Genomic DNA, 21,793 nt, shown 5'->3' with positions numbered 1-21,793 from the left:
CCAGACTTCCCCACGATGGAGTTTGACTTTACCTTCACTTGATCTGCTGAACAACTTTCCCCTCACCCTCTTAAGTATTGTAAGTCTGTTGAGTCTTCAGTTAAAGGGTAGAAATTCTGAACTTCACCAGGAGGTTTTTTTTGATCTTGTTGGATACAAAGCCAGCTGTCGATACTACCTTTCCTCGAGGGGACTTTGCAAATTCTAACACATGAAAATTTTATCTGTAACCAGCACTTTCCTGGTAGGAAAGCAATTAGCTTCTACTTTTGCTTTGCTTTGAAGGGTGGATAGAGAATGCGCATTGTTCTACACTAGGGAGCTGGTGCAGTCATTTAATCTGACAGGCGTATTTTCAATTCATTTATGAGATGTTTGTATCACTGGCAAAGCCAGTTTTTATTGCCAATCCCCAATTGCTGCTTTTGAGAAGGTTGTGACTTGTGTGGCCATTTTCACACAATAGTTGAGAATAAACCACACTTGGGGTGAGACTGGAGTCACAGATAGGCCAGACCAACTAAGGGCAATGGACTTCCTTCCCTGAAGAGGCCACTGGGGAACCTGATGAGTTTTTAATGGTAATCAGTTAGTTGTGTGCTCACCATTACTGGTACTAGCCTTTTACTCCAAACAGTGTAAATTCTGTGGCTGCTGTGGTGGGATTTGGATTACTCATCAAGCAGAAAATCAACAAGAGGAATAGACCAACTTGAAACATTGGACATTTATTAATTTGAGCAAACATATTCTACAGCACCAGTTTTCAATTCACAGCTCAGTACAAAGACATATACAAGACTTGAAACAATCCTACAAAAAGTAAGAAAAATATAAGTCAATTTTGAACTTTATTTTCTTGATAATCAATTCAGGCTATATAACTCCCAGACTATGGAACTCCAATGCTACCAACACATCAAAGCCATGGGATCATCCACCATTCACCCTTTGTTAGATAGGAGTCTTGCTTAAAAAGCCTTCCTCTCATGTCGATTTATTAATTTCAAAATTCCCTATTAATATACCAAAACTTTACCACTCAAGTAGTAGCTTTCAGTTCAAAGGATCAAAGGTGAAGGCGAGCATTTGTTTTGGGTGAAGTACAGTATATTCTCTCCATAATAAAGGAACCTGCTGCTTGAAGGGCTGCTCAGTATCACCTCAAAACTACATTTTGGTAGCTTGGGTATCTACAAATGATGTAGGAGTATTCAGCACATTTATAGTGCTTAAGGGGCATCTGGGTAATGACTCCAACTACCTTGCTATGCAAGATGACTGATAAAGCTGTCTAGTATTTGACAGTGCAATTTAAAAAACAAAATCAGGTAAAAAAAAATTTAACTGCTCAATTGAAGCCACCCTTAAATGTGCGTTCTCTCATGTCACACATCTTCCTGAAGCAGTAACACTGTACACGCTGTATGGAAGGATAGACGGTTTTATCATGTTCCATCACGTGATCACCAATAGGGCTGATGCTGAGCTCACACCAAGAACAGGGAAGTTTAAAATTTGCCCGACAGGCTCGCTGGCTGGAATTTTTAAAATAGTCGTCACTTGGGCTGTTACTCAAAACTATAATAACTCAATCTGGAACTTTTTTAAAAAAATCTCACAATATAATGCCTCTTTGATGTTCCACGTTTTATTCAAACTCAAGCTGCAAATTTAATATGGCTACTGTTTTAAGGAGAGCACTCCCCTAAGCACAATAGGACTTTTAAAAAAAAAGCACGTAAAAAAAAAAACAAAGCATGTATCAAAAAATCCTCTGTAGGTTATCACGCATTTCAAAATCTTTGGAAAAAAGCTCAATTAAACAGGTACCTTCAATGATTTTGCCTAAACTGTATTTAAAAACCTAAACCTAGGGGGCAGGGAGTGTGGGGAGAAAGACAAAAGTACCAGTAGCTGTGATTGCTACTCTTGTGGCTTCAAATATCCCCACTCCTATTAAAAACGATCATTACATTTTCTTAAAAGAACTCTACAATTGCATTTCTGTTACACAGGCTGACTCACCTATTACCCTTAGGGATAAACTCTGAGGCTAATGTTTAATAGTGTCTGAATATAGTATGACAATAATTCAAACTTCTGTAAAGGTACTGTTACTTTAAGGCCTACAGATGTGATGACCTCGAAACACAAACTTAAAACAAGCTCACTGAAAGATTACATAGGACACTGTCTTGCTTAACTTTGGGCTCCAACCCTGCAAGTTAACAATTTGCCAAATGCCCCATAATTATTGTGGACATTCTCCATCTGAAGTATACACACACACTGCTTATTTTCTAAGCTTTGGTAAACTCATTCTCCTCGATATTAAAGGAGGTACTAATTATTTGGGCATAATTGGTTCATTAAAAACTTCATCTTAGTAGAATTGTAATTTGTACAGTATGGATATTACATGGAAGCAACTACACAGAGGTGTCGTCTCCATTATAACTGAGGAGGAAAACGCGCTGGATCTTTGCCGATACTTCTGGAATATAGAATGTTAGCAGTCTGTCTGGCCAAAGGCTATATTTATTCAGTTTAGCAAATTTGGGTAGAAACTCAACAAGCATACATCCACTGGAGAAAAGTGGGAGGACCTTCCTGAACGATTCTGAATCAAAATTGTAATTTTTCTTTCAAAATAAAAGGGTAGAGAGTGCTCTGCTAAAACAGGGTGCGGCTGCACTATCATCATATAACAATGTTGGTCAGTGACCACTTGTACCCAGGTTACTAACAGTATCAATGATTTGACGTAAGAGGGGAACAATTATTTCTCCTATAAAAACCATCCCACAGATCTGCTTTCCAACAAGTATCAACAAATTCACCACATGGCTGCATATTTCAACTTTCCCAAATGTCATTACCCAAGAGTTCTGATGGAATCAGGACATACACACACACACAAAAAAAAAAGTCAACATATTTCTATCTAAAAAAACAAATGCATTTTTCTTCTTTGCAGATATGTTAGTTCATGTATCCTCTGCAGGATATAGATCCACACTTGCATTCAATCCTGGGCTGTCTTTTGGGTGGGCTGTTGACTTCAGAGGTTTCAGTAATGGAGACATCACCTGAACCTACCAAAACCAATAGCACGATTACACTTAATAGACAAACAGAAACATTCAATTATAATGCAATTATATCCTGAAGTTGGGTTCACACCTTTTTATAAGGTCCCACGTGAAATGAATTTGGGGTTTTAATCCAATTCCTACTAGGATTCTACAGCAGAAACTCAAGAGTAAGTTTGAAGAAACGTTCAAAAGGGATACAATGCTTACTTTTGATGAAAATTTCAGCAGTAGGACTTGTCCTTTTTGTTGGTTTATTCACATTGCCTATGCCCTTTATTCACATCTGTGGAGTCCATCCTTTAACCAGTTTAGAGATTAATGTATTGGATTTGACACTTGACAAGCAGTTTAGAGATCACAAATTCAAAAGTCCCACCATAACAAATTGTGAGGCTTAATTCATTTAGTAATTTGAGTTGTCACAAGGACAAGTGACCATGTAAATTACTGTATAGTCATAAAAACTACAACTAGTTGACTGACGTCCTTCAAAGAAAGGGAAACCAGCCATCCCTTTCTCTCTCTGCAACCTATATGTCACAAGCCTACTTAATGTGGGTAATAATGCCCTTCTGAGGCAAAACACTCAGCTACAGGAATAAATTGTTACTCGTGATAGATCACTATCTCCTTAAGACAATGGACAGTGCATGTGGTCTGATCAGTATCAGACAAAGGACTTTTAAAATGCTAATGCAATGCTGGTGAGGCAGGAATAACAAAACCAACACCCATTCAGGCAGATTGACTGCCTACTGTACAAAAGAGAGGGAGAATTTAGGGAAGTATTTTCTCCAGTCAAGAAAGACAGTCATAATTGAAACTACTGTTGTGCATATGTTTACAAACTTGGAAGAATATTTAGAAGGTGAGCACAAGACATTGTCATGTTTACTGAAAATCCTAAAAAAAAAGTTTGAGTAAGTTACAAAACATATAAAATGAAGAATGACCTTCTCAAATTGATCAACGCCTTAACCACACAAAAACCCTTTTAAGAAAAACAATGGCTGGAATTTTATGGGCCGCGGTTGCCCTAGTTACTGGCCAGAAAGTCGAGGGCAATCCCACCTCAAAGCTTCCTCCATTTTGTTTGAGCTAACTGCGATTTTGGGAAATGTAAGACGCACCTTTCATCTGATAGTCAAAGGTAAGCTCTTCCCCAGCTTTTATAGAACGTGTTGAGAATAGTGCAATCCTTGGGAAGCGAGTATCCAAACTTTCGATAAAAACATTGTAAACTTGAAGATTAGGATCACACTGCAGAAAAGAAGGTCAGATTTGAATTCATTCCATGAAACCAGATTAGCCCAGGTAGCCCAATTGTTAAAATCAAAGCACTTAATTGCTCAGTATCAATTGTTAAATAATATTCTAATACAAGAGATGAAGTATTAGGATTGATACAACAGGAACAGGTCATCTGATCCATCAAGAGATACCTAATTCTCCTCATATACTTAAGCTATTCCTTTTTCAAAACAATTTATTTCTTCCTTAAAAAAAGTGTTCTATTCCAACAATAGTTGTGGTAAAAAATTCAACAGTCCAACCACCTTCTGCACAAAGAAGCAATCTTATAATTGTGTTTGCTCATTACTGTGGAAATAAGCAGACGTATAAGTAAAAACCGTCCTCAAAACAGGTCTCAGGTTTCTCATCACAGCTACAAGCCCCTCATTCCCTGGCCACATTCCAGTCAACCTAAACTGCTCGTTTGCATTGCAATAATGGGAAGTAAATCCCATCATAATGTTAGATTCCTTTACAGATCACGAGGAAGTTTTTAATCAATTATGTTACCTTCCCATCCCATCCTCCCCCAAATCCAAAGTTTGTTCCGAATCACACTTGACCAGGCAACTTCAAATTGGTTCAGGAGACATTTAGAACAGTTAAGTTAAGCTTCAGTTTCCCATTGAGGGTGGCTTTGAGCCTAGAACTTGAACATTCAATACATTCCACGTGCCTTATTCTGCACAAATACACATGCTAGTGGCGTTACCAAGGTTGCTGACAAACGCCTGCATCAAGAAAGTGAGTCGAGTCAACAGTCACATCTCAATCTAAACTCACTCACACCCATGTTTGGATTCACGTGTTAGCTCCAATTTCTGCAAGCTCCTCTGTTTGGGCTCTTTCCCACCTCTCCAAATTACCGTAATCCCCTTCTCTGACATTGCTAAAGATGATAGCTAAAAAAATTAATTTAGAATTTCAGATCTAACCCATTTCCACAAAATCTGTTAAAGTTTGATCTGTAGGGTGAAGACCAGTTTTAAACTCAATGTTCAATCACCATTTTAGTGTTACATTGATTTCCAGTCAAGCATGAAGCCACAAGCTGAACAGTTTTGAACCTGCAAATCAACGAGCCCTGTGAAAGCCACCCCACCCCTTCCCCTCCCCTGTCTCAAACTGGTCACACATTTTTGCTGACCTCCGCATCCTATTTAACCCCAATGTGATGTTCCAACCGACACTCATGGGCCCCATCACAAAGACTGATGTGGAGCCTCTAACATTGCCCACTTTAGTCCATCTCCTATCCAAATATACCTTTGACACTTCCATACCAAACTACTCTAATATTCTAAAACAAAAACAGAATTACCAGGAAAAACTCAGCAGGTCTGGCAGCATCGGCGGAGAAGAACAGTTGACGTTTCGAGTCCTCATGACCCTTCCACAGAATTCTGTTGAAGGGTCATGAGGACTCGAAACGTCAACTCTTTTCTTCTCCGCCGATGCTGCCAGACCTGCTGAGTTTTTCCAGGTAATTCTGTTTTTGTTTTGGATTTCCAGCATCCGCAGTTTTTTGTTTTTTACTCTAATATTCTCCTGGCCAAACTCCCAAATTCCGAGCTCTGCACACTTCCATTCAAAATTCTACTGACCATTATCCTATCCTGCACTGACCCACACACTCATCATCCCGACTCAGTTTTAAAAATTCATTCATGGGAGGTGGGGGTCGCTGGCTGGGCCAGCATTTATTGGCCACCCCTAATTGCCCTTGAGAAGGTGGTGGTGAGCTGCCTTTTTGAACCGCTGCAGTCCATGTGGTGTAGGTACACCCACAGTGCTGTTAGGGAGGGAGTTCCAGGATTCCACAGAGGATTCCAGGAGTCTATCTAGAAGGATAAGGGCAGCAGACACATGGGAACACCACCACCTGGAAGTTCCCCTCCAAGTCACTCACTATCCTGACTTGGAAATATACCCTTCACTGTCGCTGAGTCAAAATCCTGGAACTCCCTTCCTAACACCACAGGGACTGCAACGATTCAAGGCGGCAGCTCATCACCACCTTCTCAAGGACAACTAAGGTCGGGCAATAAATGTTAGTCCAGCCAGCAAAGCCCCACATCCTGTGAATGAATAACAAAATAATAATTTTGACCCAGCAACAGTGAAGGAACGGCGATATGTTTTCAAGCTAGGATGATGAGTGACTTGGAGGAGAACTTCCAGGTGGTGATGTTCCCATGCATCTGCTGCCCTTGTCTTCCTAGGTGTTGAGGTCTCCGGTTTGGAAGGTGCTGTTGAAGGAGCCTTGGCGAGTTGCTCCAGTGCATCTTGTAGATGGTGCACACAGCGGCCACTGTGCGTCGGTAGAGGAGGGAGTGAATTCTGAGGGTGGTGGATGGGTGTCAATCAAGTGGGTTGCTTTGTCCTGGATGGTATCAAGCTTCTCAAGTGTTGTGGGAGCTGCACTCATCCAGGCAAGTGGAGAGTATTCCATCACACTCCTGATCTGTGCCTTGTAGATGGTGGACAAGCTTTGGGGAGTCAGGAGTTGAGTTACTCACCACAGGGTTCCCAGCCTCTGACTGCTCACATAGCCAGAGGATTTATATGGCTGGTCTAGTTTCGGTTTTATTTACATGTTCCTCATCCTAATACCGCAAACTTAAAATGTTCATTGCTGGGTTTGAGTCTGTTCATATCCTTGCCCTTCCCCATTTCTAACTTCCTTCAGCTCTATAAACACCCCATCCCACCAAATTCTCTAGACTCTGGCATCCACAATCCCTTTGCACCTGTATTGGTAACCACACCTTCAGCTGCCTAGACTCCATGTTCTAGAGTTCTCTCCATAAACATGCATGTTTCTTCAACTCCTTCTGGACTCTCCTTAGAACCCAGCTGATTAGCCAAGGCTCTCCTTCCTTGCTTCAGTTCCAATCCCACCGCTAACATCCGCTGCACCACTGCCGCACAATGCTTTTCTACGTCGAAGGCAGTAAACTGTTGTTAGCTAACCAGCTTGTTGTATGTGCCATTCACTGAGGTGTTAAATTTCCCCCTGGCTGTACTTTGTGGATTTGTTTATGCAGACTTCTGCTAAAGCCGGTGATTAGAGGACCAGGGAAAACCTTGTTCATCGCTGACGATGCAAGTTTACATCATGTTATCCAAAGGAATGGGGAGGGAAGGGGTGGGGTGTGGAGGACTAATAGACACACAAAAAATGTAGGAAGATTTACAAACAGCAAACCAATGCCATTTAAAACATATTTAGAACATAAGCTTTAAAAATGAAACCAGCTTATTATTATATTGAAGTGAACCAATCTTATATCATGACAACACCACCTAGGAGGTCACAAACACTTTACATGAAGGCTGCTTGAAATCATCTCAACAGTTGCTATTGCTTTGATGTACTATTAAAATCTCATTTCTAAAGATGAGTCCATAAGATTAGGTTTAATTGACATTAAATGGTTCCATACAGCACCATAAGGATGCGAGATTTCTTTTGAAGTTATAAAACAAGCACAGTACTTACACTGTGATTCACAAAGTGCGAAATATTTCCAAATCTTGCAGCATCTACAGTGTACTCATCCTCCACGTAATCTAGATCAAACAAGTAGGTGATGCCTTTACTGTCGTAAAACTTCCCTCGCCTCTCTGCTTCTTCACTCGTGATTACCTTTCAACAGAGAAAGTGTTATGTAGACAGGTATAGTTTGGTGGAGCAGAGCTGAGTCAAGGCTGATCAAGGCCAAATTCATGGCCCCATCTTCAGTAATCAACTCGAAATCAGTCGCTACTCGTATTCAAGACAGTCAGATTATATTCAAATATAAATAAACTATCATTTAATCACTAGTATTGCAGTAAAGTGCAGACAGATGCGTAAAATGTTCTCACATCCATTCGAACTGAAAAAAAAGCCCAACAGATTCAGCCCTTCCAAGCTTTTCTGGTGAGTGGTACAACACAAGGATGATAAATTGATTTGACACAGATGGTGCTCAGTGGGGAAAACAACTTGAGGTGAACATAAAACATTAAAGCAGATTAGCTGACCTTGCCTAAATATACCTCGTGACAACGCTATATATTAGCCACCTTTGATAATATAACAAGGAATAATACAATTTGCAAATTAATACTGAATTAAAATTAGCCATCACTGAAAGCAGGTTAGTAATGGCAAATACAAAACTGAGGGTTATTCATCTCCTTCTGCTTCCTCCCCTCAACTCCATGAACATTTGGAGCCCAATGAAAACACAGACCAGGGTAACCAAGCAGCGTTCCACAATAACCCAGGAGGGAAGATTTGAACAAAAAAAAAAAAAACTCTGCACAGCACAAAAAATGCAATTTCAAAAAGGGAGCTGGGACACCCATCTCACTGAACCACAAAAATCATGTTTCAGGACTTCAGAGATTGAAGTTTTTCGAGCCTACATGGGACAAGTCAGCGAAAAACAATACTTTAAAAAAAAAAATCAGAAATGAGCAAAAATTTTAAGAACCTTCAGCATTCCGAAACAATACTTACCATCCCACAAGCAAAATGTGGATCATCCAAACAAAAAGCCAGCATTTCACAAGAACACTGGTCTTTTTAAATTACAAAAATAATGTGCAGAGTATTTCTAATCACTGCAAAGGACACAGCTAATAGGTCACTTCAACCTACAGGCTATCCTTTGGTAAGATTACCCACAGCCTAGCATTCAGCTTCAATATGTAAAAAAAAAAACTTGTATTTCTATAGCACCTTTCGTGGCCACAGGTCATCCTAAAGTGCTTTATAGCCAATGAAACACTTTTTGAAGCACAGTCACCATCGCAATGTAGCAGTCAATTTGTGCACAGCCAGCTCCTACTAACAATAATGAGGTAGTGACCATATAATCTGTTTTTGTGATGTTGATTGAAGGATGAATGTTGGCCAGGACACCAGGGGGAACTCTTAGCAATAATGCAACGGGATCTTTCCTGCCCACCTGAGGGGGAAGACAGGGCCTCGGTTTAATATCTCATCAGACAGATGGCACCTCTGACCGTGCAGCGCTCCCGCAGTACTACAATGGAGTGTCAGCCTTGATTTTTGTGCTCAAGATTGTGGATTGAACCCACAGCCTTCTGGAGGCAAGAGAGTGCTACCCACCAAGCCACAGCCGACAATGCCTAGCTCTAGTCAATTTAGTTCCGCAAGGACCAAATTAGGGGCTTGTTGGCTCACACCTTCCTGACCAGCACATCAAATGAGTGTTGCTCCTCAGCAGGAGCACCCAGTTGGGGGAATGCGCCCTGGTTAACATGCATCACTTGGGTTCTTCTCTGCATCCTCAGGTCTGAACACTGACCTTAAAAAAGAGAGAGAATTTAGCCACATTTTCAATTCTATTTGCAGTAAAAACTTGTATTTAGACAACACCTTTAACAAGGCACTTCATTGGAGAGTTAACAAACGAAATTTGACACCAAGCCCCGTAAAGAAGAATTAGGTCAGTGACCCCAAAAAAGTAGTTTTTGAGGAGGTGGAGAGGTTTGGTGAGGGGATTTCAGAGTTTCGGACACAGTTAGCACGACTGCCAAAGGTGGTGCGAAGAAAATCCCAGGATGTGCAAGAGGTCAGAATTGGAGGAGTGCAGAGATCTCAAGAGGGTTGTGGGGCTGGGGAAGGTTACAGAGAGAGGGTAGGGCAAAGCCATGGACAGATTTGTTAACAAGGGTGAGAATTTTAAATATTGAGATTGAGATCAGATAACAGAGATGTGGAGAGGGTCTGGAGTACTCCAAAGGGAAGATTGAGAGAATTGGGGAAGCTGGTCAACAGGGTGTGTGGATGTTTCCTGCAGTAGCTGGGGAAGAGGGGGATGGGATCCTGCATCCAGGGAGTAGGTTGGTTTTTTTTCTTGTTTTGAGACCAGTGCACCTTCCATACATCTCTAGGGTTTGTCATTTTTAGGTTCAATCTCGTGCTTTTTACTGCACATTCCATTCGAGTCATAGAGGTCTACAGCACAGAAAAAGGCCCTTCGGCCCATCGAGTCTGCACCTGTCAAACAAGTACTTAACTACTCTAATCCCATTTTCCAGCGCTAGGCCCGTAGCCTTGTATGTCATGGCATCACAAGTGCACATCCAAATACTTCTTAAATGTTATGAGGGTTTCTGCCTCTACCACCCTTTCAGGCAGTGAGTTCCAGATCCCCATTACACTCTGGGTGAAAAAATTCTTCTTCACATCCCCTCTAAACCTCCTGCCCCTTACCTTAAATCTATGCTCCCTGGTTACTGATCCCTCCACCAAGGGGATAAGTTCCTGTCTACCCTATCTATGCCCCTCAATCATGGCCCCCCTCAATCTCCTCTGCTCCAGGGAAAATAACCCCAGTTTATCCAATCTCTCTTCATAACAAAGACTCTCCAGCCCAGGCAACGTCCTGGTAAATCTCCTCTGCACTCTCTCTCTCTCTAGTGTAATCACATCCTTTGTTCTTCTAATATCTTCTTGTCATCTCACCTGAGATCATTTTCTATTTCATTCAGCACATTTCTCCTCGAGAACATTTCAAGCCATTTAACTCATTAACTTCCTCGTGACTGGAGTATGTGTCTCTTTTCTTCGCCTTCCCTTCCCCCATCCTACAACCTGCCATTTGCTCAATACCCAGTTCTTAAGGGGGTTTTACATTCTAATCCTGTTCAACTTCCAAAGTTGTCACAAGTTAACTGGTTATTCAAAGTAAGTAACTAGGCATTAACATCCCAGCTGCTGACGTTGTTTAAAGAACAGCACCATTCGCGACTCCTCAGATACTGAAGCGGTCCATGTCCAAATGCAGCAAGACTTGGACAATATCCAGGCTTGGGCTGACAAGTGGCAAGTAACATTCATGCCACACAAGTGCCAGGCAATGACCATCTCCAACAAGAGAATCTAACCACTGCCATCGCCAAATCCCCCACTATCAACATCCTGGGGGTTACCATTGACCAGAAACTGTACTAGGCTCACCACATAAATACTGTGGTGACAAGAGCAGGTCAGGGGCTAGGAATTCTGCAGTAACTCACCTCCTGACCTCTTTCTCCCTGCAAAGCCTGTTCACCATCTACAAGACACAAGTCAGGAGTATAATGCAATACTCTCCACTTGCCTGGATCTGTGCAGCTCCAACAACACTCAAGAAGCTTGACACCATCCAGGACAAAGCAGCCCACTTGATTGACACTTCTTCCACAAACATTCACTCCCTCCACCACCGATGCAAGTGGGAGCAGTGTGTACTATTACAAGATGCACCGCAGGAATTCACCAAGGCTCCTTAGGTAGCGCCTTCCAAAACCCATAACCGCTACCATTTAGAAGGACAAGGACAGTAGATGCATAGGAACATCACCACCTGGAAGTTCCCCTCCAAGTCACTCACCATCCTGACTTGGAAATATATCTCCATTCCTTCACTGTCGCTGGGTCAAAATCCTGCGACTCCCTTCCTAACAGCACTGTGGGTGTACTCACAGCACATGTACTACAGCGGTTCAAGAAGGCAGCTCACCACCACCTTCTCAAGGGCAATTAGAGATGGGTAATAAATGCTGGTCTAGCCAGCGACACACACATCCCATGAACGAATTAAAAAAAATGAAGTCCTGGACTACTGAGCTAAACATTTAAAAGAGGTGAATAAGATTAGCTGATGAATCACCCATTTGTAAACTTCGATTGCTCCAAGGTAAATAGAAACTCCAGAAAAAATAAAGCACACTGATGTGCACAGTTGAGAAAGCTAGTTCACATAAGGTACTGCTAAATTCAATTTAAGGAGTTTTATTCACATGATCACTATAAAGCAGCTGTATTAGTGTATTGATATACTGCACTATTGATTGAATTTTTAATTCCCAAAATAACAAGCTAACAAGCTTTGCCAGTCAACTATAGCCAAGGTGCTTTCTAACAAAACTGGGTTTGGGTAAGGGACAAAGTAGTGACTATCAATCTGATCTGAGCTTTCACCGTTACGGAAAAGAGAAGGGTGTTCAAAAAGAAAGCAACAGTTCTAATGAGGCAGTTAAACAGGACTTGAGACAAGCAGACACAGTTACATGACAGTAGGATATAACTTTAACAAAGTGAATGAGAAGGAAAAGTGGCTTCAGAAAAGGTCACTTACCCACCACTGAATGGTTAATGATGTGTGCGTAGATGGCATCTATAACCTCAGTCTTTACATGTTAAGTTGCTATCTACTTGTGAGCACAGTTTTTCCCAGTAACAGACCATTTCACTTGACCAAAGAGAGTCTGTGATTTAATGTTAGTGCAACGTTATTGAAGGGAATATCCCAGCACAAAATAAATAGAACCTACCTCTCCAACATATTCCATTACAAAACTATTCCTCTTTATTTTTTGGAGGGTTTTTATGCCCCAACCTCTTCCATTTGAAGTTCTGAAGATGCAGAGGTCATATAGCGTCCCCTTCTGAACCACTCTATTTGGACACTGGGGACCACAACTGCAGCAAGAATTGCATTCGAAGATGGGTTTGCCTGGCGCAATCCTAAGCTGCCGGTGAACATTGTAAGCAAATTGTGCCCCTGCTTCTTCTGGACAACATTTCTCCTCCAAACAGTTCAAACACTCACAGCCGACCAAAGCATCACTGTTCAAATTGATTCCATGAGAGGGTTTATATTGGTTAATATAATGGAAGTCCAAAGGGGGAGGTTCAAAGTCCACTTCATTTTCCACCAGGATTTTACCTCGATGATTCTTCTTCCTGTTCAGTTCTTCTTCCCACCTTTTGAGCGCTAATCTTTGTTTCGATTTCTTTACAATATACTCTGCAACTGTAGATTTGTAATCTGTACAGTTGTTTAATTTTAGTCTTTTTGCTGCTTTCACCTTTTGCAAGAATTTGCTTTGATCATCTTGAAACTGCTTGACAAGTCCGACACATCGAAGATTCCTCCTTGGCTCCCAGGTGTTTGTTGATTCAGGCCATCCCTTCCACTTTACCAGGTAATATTCCTTACCCTTAAAAAAGGGATTAGAAATACATTTTAAAATGTTAATAATGCATTATTTTGTTATTTTCTTCACCTTTACAAGACCCATGATTAAAAGGTTAGTGAGGTCACTTCAACAGTTTCAAATTTTTGCAAGCTTCCTCCACTGAACAGCAAGGCAACTAACTTATTCTAATGTAAAAACAAAAAACTGAGGATGCTGGAAATCCAAAACAAAAACAGAAGCAGAAATACCTGGAAAAACTCAGCAGGTCGGACAGCATCAGCACAGAGGACCAACTTATTCTGTTCATCTGCTGATTTGTGATGTCAGAAATGACTTCTATTTATATTGCACCTTTAATGTTGCAAAACCTGCCAATGCGCTTCATAGGAAGGAGACACCAAATGTTTGGTCAATCAAAAAGGTAGGTTTTATGAAGCATCTTAAAAGAGAAAAGAGCGCAAAAGGGAAGCTGAGAGATGTAGGGAGGGAATTCTTGAGCTTAGGCCCCAGGCAGCTGAAGGCAGCACTGTCAATGGTGGAGCGATGGGAATGAGGGATGTCCAAGAGGTCAGAATTGATATGAGTGCAGATATGAGGGTTGTAGGGCTAGAAGCAGTTACAGGGAAAGGGAAGGGGGTGAGGCTAGGTTATCCTAGTTTTCAAATCCCTCCAACATTAAAATTGAGGCATTGCTTAAACAGGAGCCACTGTAGGCTAGCAACCACCGAATGATGAGTGAACAGGATTTGGTCTGAGTTAGGACACAGACAACAGAGTTACAAGTTTGTGCAGGGTGGAATGTAGGAGGCCAGGCAGGAATGCATTGGATTAGTCAAGTCTAGAGGTAGAGGTAACGAAGGCATGATTGAGGGTTTTAACAGCAGGTGAACACTCGAAGCAGAGGCAAGTCGAGTGATGTTACAAGAGGTCACAGTCTCAGGATATGGGGGGTCACAGGCTCAGGATACGGGGTAGGCCATTTAGGACTGAGATGACGAAAAATTTCTTCACTCAGAGGGTGGTCAACCTGTGGAATTCTCTACTACAGAGGCTGTGGAGACTGAGTCACTGAATATATTTAAGAAGGAAATACATTGATTTCTGGACTCTAAAGGCATCAAGGGGTATGGGGAGAGTGTGGGAGTACAATGCTGAGACAGAGAATTAGCCATGATCATATCGAATGGCAGAGCAGGCTCGAAAGGCCTACTGCTTCTACTTTTCTATGTTTCTAGCTAGAAATAGGCGATTTTAGTAATGGCCCAGAGGAGGTCAAGAGCTGATGTTGGGTGAAATTTGACAGAGCTTGTCAGCTACATTTTGCTTCTGATTTTAAAGGCAATTTTAAGCACTTTTTATATATTACTTGTGAATTTCCTGTGGCCTTGATGTTGGCTCATTAGACAAAGCAATATGTCTTTTAGCTTGGTTTGATAGAACTGGCTGAAAAGTCACTGCACCATCTCTGCAGCAAGAACAGATATTCTTGTAATTTTTCCTGAGGCTTTACTCACTTTTGTAGGAAGAGTAGTCATATGGAATGGTCATAAATGGAGTGCAAACGTTGGAAATTCAGGGAGGGGGAGGCCCACGTAAAATGGAGGCTTGGAGCCAATCGCGTGCGGCTCCACAACCACTCCCGCTGATCCCGCCCAACTCAGGAAAAATTCAGGTCTATGTATTTAATCAGCTTAAATAGAAAATAAAAGTTATAAAAGGGACAGCAGGGCAGATGCTGGGAACTTGGGAAAGCGCACAATCCCAGACGACCATAGCTGCAGGAGACATCTGCATCTCGAGGAACTTCAGTTGAGGGTCGTTTGAGCTGGAGTCAGAGTTGCAGATGTTACGGAGCATCAGGGAGGGGCAGAGTTACCTGGACACAGTGATCCAGGAGGGCGTCACACTCTCCAGGTGAGGTAGTAGTCTACCTGCAGCGTAGGAGAGTGAGACCCTGATTCAGGCAGGTAAAGAGACTCCGGATGCAGGAGCTGGAGGAGCCTCAGCCTTTTCCCTTATCTAACAGATCTTAATGCTTGTGCAAAGTTTGCATGGGTAATGAAGAAACTGACACCGAGGTACATGGAAATGAAAGAAATACGTGCACTTTTCACAAGCACCAGATGTTTCAAAGTGAATTACAGCCAAAGGAGTATTTCATTGTTCTAATGTAGGAAACACAGCAGCTAATGTCTCTATTAATGCTGGAAAATGGGATTAGAATAGTTAGGTGCTTGTTTGACTGGCGCAGACACGATGGGCCGAAGTGCCTTTTTCTGTGCTGTAGACCTCTATGACTCTAATACATGCACAGCAAGCTCCCCAAAAAAAAGGTTACTTGATAATGACCAGATGATCTCTTTGTGATGTTGAGTGAAGGATAGGTATCAGCCCAGGACATCGGGCATATATCTCCCCTGCTCTTCTTCAAAATAACACCATGGGATCTTTTACACCCACTTGAGCAGACAGATGGGGCCTCGGTTTAACGCTGCATCCAAAAGACAGCATCTGCAACAATGCGCTACTGAGGGAGTGGGTCATGAAATCAGAACCTTGTGATTAGTGATAGGGGACAGCACAGTTAGGAAGGTAGATGCTATTCTCTGCAGCACGACCTGGAGTTCCCAGGTTGGCTTGAATGCCCAGTTCCAGGGTTGAAGACATCTCCTCTCAACTGGAAAAGAATTCGGGACTGGGAGGGAGAGGATCTAGTTTGCTGTAGTTCAAGCAGGACGTAGGCTGTACGAGGTTTTACTGAGGAAATTTGAGGAACTCACCGAGCCTCCTTCGACAGCACCTTCCAAACCTAGGACCACTACCATCTGGAAGGACAAGGGCAGCAGACACATGGGAACACCATCACTTGGAGATTTCCCTCCAAGGCACTCAACATCCTGGCTCGGAAATATGTCACCGTTCCTTCATTGCCACTGGGTCAAAATACCTGGAACTCCCTCCCTAACAGCACTGTGGGTGTACCTACACCACAGGGACTGCAGCGGTTCAGGAAGGCAGCTCACCACCACCTTCTCAAGGGCAACTAGGGATGGGCAATAAATGCTGGCCCAGCCAGTGAATGAATAAAAAAAATAGACTGGGTCCATATTAATAAATTGAACCTCAAAGGCAATAACCTCTGGATTACTACTTGAGCCATCGTCAAACTGGCAGAAAGTCAAACAGATCAGAGAGTTGGATGTACGGTTGAAAGACTGATGTGGGCAACAGGGATTGTGAATCACGGCACAGGTATTGAGAAAGTGGAAACTGTTACAAGATGGGGTCCGGTTAATCTAGGCTGGGACCAGTGCCCTGCCAAATTACACAACAAGGACTGAAAATGAGGTTTTAAACTAAAAGAGTCTGGGGGGTGTGGGGGGGAGGGATGCGATGGGGAACGAGAGAGGAGTTCCAGTGAAGGGAAATTTAAAAATCTTGAGAAAAGTCAAGGCACAGAGCAGTGTAGTAATTTACAGAAAGATAAGCAGAGCGTGACAGGAAGGAACAAAAAAGAAAGAGTTTAACGGTAACAGTGCATCAGCAAATCAGGGGCAAATGGTAAATGTTTAAAAAAAGCTATTTATCCGAAGGCAGGAAGAAATCAAACAACATAGACAAATTAAATCGCACGTTTAGAGATAAATAGGTTTGATCTGGTCGCTGTTAGAGATGTGGTTTGGAGGTCTTGTGGCGCAGTGGGTAGAGTCCCTGCCTCTTGAGCCAGAAGTGAGGGGGCGAGGGGGTAGCTCTGATAATACAGAACCACATAAGGATAGTAGTAAGGAAGGATCTTGACTCAGGAGAGAGGGAAGCAGAATCAGTACGGGCGAAATAAAAAAATAACACTGGTCAGAGTAGTTAATAGGTCCTCTAACGCTAGCTATCCTGTCGGACAAAGTATTGAAATAAGGAATACGCGGCAAAGCTAATGCAGCACATCATAGAGGAAATCAGGGAAGAGGCTACTCTAGATCTTGTCGTGGATGGAGACACGGTTATTTAGCAATATTGTAAGCAATCCTCTTGCAGGTGAGGGGGTGGGGGTGGCAGGGGAAAGAGTGATCATAATATAAATCAGATGACACATACAGTATTAAACTTTCAAACGAATTACATAGGCCTGAATTTTTCAGGTGGTGGGCAGGCTCAGTCTGATCGGTTGCCAATTAAGGCCCACCCAGCATAATACGCAAGCCGTAGCACTCAGCGCTACCTGTGCGATGAGGAGGGGGGGGGGGGGGGGGGGGGGGGGGGGGGGGTGTGTTGGTGGAGGGAGGCACACAGCTGCCTCAAGGAGATTGAATCGATATCAAAATAATTAAATAAATGGTTTAAAGATTTATTTAAACGTGTCACATGAGATGTGACATGCTTTGATATTTAGGAATTTAAAAAAATTTATTTAACAGAAGTTCAGGAAATCCCATCCTGCTCATGGATGAGGTTTCCTAAAAAACGTGAAGGCCACTTGGGCCTTCTCGCCTGCCCGACAACGTGAAGGTTGGACGGGCAGCGTTAACAATTACTTCAATTACTTTCTTAATGGCCTTAACAGGCCGTTTACATAACGGCGAGCACGCGGCTGACTTCAGCATGCGCCTGCCAAACAAACTATCGCACGTCATTTTACACGTCGGTGTTGGGCCTACCCCTGCATGCCGATCGAAAAATCCTGCCCATAGATATGAGGGGATGAGTTGGTTAAGGTAGACTTAGAAATGAGTTTATAAAGGGATGGTACTAGATAAGTAGTGGCAAACAGTTAAAGGTATGTTTCATAATTCTCAATGAATATACATTCTACTGAGAAATAAAAACTCCAGAGGAACAGCAATCCACCTATGGCTAACTAAAAAGAGAATAAGGAAAGGCTTATAATATTACCAATAGCAGGAAGTCAGGGGGGACAGAGAGTTTTAGGTATCAGCAAGGGATGACAAATAAATTAGTAAATGGGTGAAAACAGAATGAGAGTAAACTAGCCAGAAATATTAAAAAAAAAATACTTTTTACAAGTGTATAAAAAGGAAGGGAATAATAAAAAAAAAAACTATCCCTCAGGGGCTGGGACATGGAGAAATTATAATGCAGAATAAATACAAAATATTTGTTTAATGTTTCTATATCTGCCTTCATAGCAAAAGACAACAAAACTACCAGAAATCGTGGAAAACCAAGGGATTAATGAGACAGAGGAACTTAAAGTAAATAACAATACTTGCAAAAAAAATTGGAGAAGCTTAAAAGGGAGTGTAAGCTGACAAATCTCTTAATGACCTAATGGCATACAGTCTAGGGCTAAGAGGTGGCTGTAGAGATAATGGCTGTGATTTACCAAATTTCCCTAGATCCTGGAATGGTTTGAGTGGATTGGAAGGTAGGATAGTACATCATTACTCGGCGGGTGGGGGGGGGGGGGTGTTGGTTGGTGGTGCTGTGGTTGGTTGGGGGGGTGTGGAGAGATGAATCCTGCAGTGCGCTGAATAGCATTCTGCCTTTGAGCCAGAAGCTCTGGGTTCAAATCCCACTCCGGGACTTGGTGGTGACGGAAGGTGCATTCATAACGTGGCCAATCAACTTGTAAAGCCTTCCAAAGCACCCATGAGCAGGCGGTAAGAGTGGGAGAGTCTCCTGGTCAGCCACGCTTGACACGGAGCGGCACCCCTCAAGCTGTAACCTCTGGAGACAGGCCAGTTCCAGGAAAAACTAGTGATGGAAACAGTTGTAAGCAAACTTTTTGTCTGCCTCGTGTGCCAATAGACATGGGAAGAGAAACGAAAGCATGAAAATGAGAAACAGGAAACAAAGCTGTCATGAAGAGATATTAATGTCTATAGTGGTATTGGAAATTATTTTTGAATTGGAATTGCAGTAGGACCTGTGTCTATGTGTGGCTTAATTGGTTTAAAACCAGTTAGTCTGGGTACAGCATCCGCAGTTTTTGTTTTTATTTTTGAGTCTGGGTACTTTGATGGCTAGTAGTTTTTAGATGTTAATGAGATAAACGTAAGGAGTAGAAAGTAAAGAGTATATTTGCATTTGTTGAATAAACCATTCAAAAGAATGGGTAAAATCTTGCACCTAGTTGAGAGACACCAAGCAATGAGTTTATATTACTAATAAAATTGGTGGAATTAAAGAATTATTGTTAGGAGAGATAAAATTAAAAAGCTTAGTATTATAATGGAAAATTTACATTCAATGGGGAAGCTAGATATAAACAGAAAAGTTTGTGTGAGAGAGTCAGAGGCATTTAAGGTCTAACCAGCCTGTAAGCCTACAAATGTGTCTGCAAAGGAACCTCATTTTGAATTCATAAGGTCAAATGTGCTTTGCCTGGTGTCTGTTTGAAGTCTATGGGTTATTGTTGTCTTGGTGAAGATTTACCTGGGAGTGATTAATTTGGAGATTTGTTTAATTCGCAGACATATGTACATGTTTAGTTTGTTGTAAATTAATAAATGTTTAATTTAGTTTTATATAAAAAAACCTTGAGGATTGGTGGTTTTATTCTCGAATTCAGAGCTGCATCTCAAACATACTAATTGAAAATATAGGTTATGACAGTTTCCCTCTGAGATTTAAACAACTCAGCCTTTACCAAATGCTGTGTCATAGCAGCTGGGGGCTCATCAGGGATAATACTTTCTAAAACCTGATCAGTTCGGAATTGGTGAATTTTAAGGTGATAAGTACGAGAAACACTTTGAATTCAAGAGTTGGTGAGGTTTTTTTTTAAAAGAAGTGGTGAGACTTCAAGATGGCTTTAGCAATTGCTAAGATTTGTCTGGGAGTAGAAGATATAACTCTGACTGGATTACAAAAAGTAACCAAGAGTAACTTAACAGAGCTGGCAGATAAATTACAATTGAGGTTACCTGCAGGGGCTAGGAAATCAGATATAATTATAAATATAGCACAGCATCTACAGTTGGAAGTGCTACCTGACACGAGTGAGTCACAGCTGGAGGTAGTGAAACTTCAGTTACAAATGAAGACGCTTGAACTTAAAGAAGCAAAGGAACTGAAAAAACTTGAATTAGAATCAAAGAAAAGAGAAAACGCATTTCAAAAGGAATTAGAAATTGTGAAGATAGAGGAGGAGGAAAGAGAAGAGAAGAGACAGAGAGAGAGAAAGTTTCAACTGAAAACATTGGCTGTTAAAAAAAAAGGATGTCAGGAGGAAGGAAGGATTTATCTCCAGAGTATAAACCAGTGGGGAGATGTTTAAAATTGCACAAGCCCTTCCAAAGTTTGGGGAAAAAGATATTGAAGCATTCTTTATTTCATTTGAGAAGATAGCTAAACAGATGAAATGGCCACAGGAAAACTGGACATTATTGTTACAGTCAAAGTTGCTGGGTAGAGCTCATGAGGTACACACTTCGCTATCTGAAGGAGTATCAGTGAATTATGATGTGGTGAAAAAGGCCATTTTGAGTCCATATGAGTTGGTTCCTGAGGCATACAGGCAGAAATTTAGGAATATGAGAAAACAGCCTAGGCAAACGTATATTGAGTTTGAGAGAGTAAAACAAAGTAATTTTGACCGGTGGATACGGGCGTTAAAAACAGAGACAACATATGCAACTCTTAGGGAAGTAATTCTTTTGGAAGAATTTAAAGACTCAATCCCTTCAGTAGTAAGAACTCATTTGGAGGAACAGAAGGTTCAAACTGTAAGGCAAGCGCAGAGATAGCTGATAATTATGAGTTATTTCATAGAGCTAAACCTTTCTTTCGTCACCCTTTCAAATCCGAAAAGCATAGGAAGTGGGAAGGTGAAAGGAAGATAGGTAGTCAGATGGAGTAGCTGGAAATTCCCAGGAAGTTTTTTCTCATAATATAAAGGAAGGTGCCGAGAGGAGGAGTGATATTCGATAATTGAGGTGTTTTCATTGTAAAAAGAGTGGGGCACACAAAGTCAGTATGTTGGAAATTGCAGGGAAAAGCTGATGAAATTATTGGGTGCAGCAAAGTTCTAGAAGTAAAAGTACTGTGGGTTCTGAGGTTCAGGCACAGGAAAAACCTGGGATTTGTGTACAAGTAAAACAGGGAGAATCAGTGATAGGTAAAGAAGCGGGAACGTGTTCACGGCTTACCCAAGGGAACTGAGGAGCAGGTTGCAGAAACTTTTAAAGATTTTGTGTGTGAAGGAAAAGTCTTTCCACGTGTACAGGTTGGAGAAGGAAAGATGAGACACAGGGGCTGGTCAATCCTTAATGTTGTGGGATACTGATGTTTGTTGTTCCAAGGAAGTATTGCGGGAGAAGATGATAATAAGTGGGGTTGATAGGAATGCTAAACCTATCCCCTTGTGGAAGATAAATTTAAAGAGCAAATGGAAGTCAGGTGAAGTTATTGTTGGGGTGGTGGAAAAATTGCCCATTGCAGGGGCTCATTTATTTTGG

The 21,793-nt window shown here is 41.8% G+C and overlaps 1 protein-coding gene across 3 annotated transcripts in view; it reads right to left on the bottom strand.

Annotated features, from left to right (window-relative positions):
• Positions 1 to 709: 709 nt before the first annotated feature.
• The window catches only part of LOC121286197 (histone-lysine N-methyltransferase SUV39H2-like), a 38,394-nt gene continuing 17,310 nt past the window's right edge, over positions 710 to 21,793 (bottom strand). For all 3 annotated transcript variants that reach the window (XM_041203196.1, XM_041203195.1, XM_041203194.1), the window contains exons 3-6: positions 12,732 to 13,400; positions 7,894 to 8,040; positions 4,229 to 4,358; positions 710 to 3,098 (exon numbers count right to left, since the gene is read on the bottom strand). In XM_041203196.1, the coding sequence (XP_041059130.1) occupies positions 2,986 to 3,098; positions 4,229 to 4,358; positions 7,894 to 8,040; positions 12,732 to 13,400 (1,059 nt within the window). In that variant the 3' untranslated portion in view covers positions 710 to 2,985. The remainder of the gene's footprint in view (positions 3,099 to 4,228; positions 4,359 to 7,893; positions 8,041 to 12,731; positions 13,401 to 21,793) is intronic.

This window comes from Carcharodon carcharias, chromosome 13, assembly GCF_017639515.1.
Source record: "Carcharodon carcharias isolate sCarCar2 chromosome 13, sCarCar2.pri, whole genome shotgun sequence".
Taxonomy (NCBI): Eukaryota; Metazoa; Chordata; class Chondrichthyes; order Lamniformes; family Lamnidae; genus Carcharodon; species Carcharodon carcharias.
The sequence above is the reverse complement of the archived record's forward strand: the minus strand, read 5'-3'. Positions and strand labels throughout refer to the sequence as shown.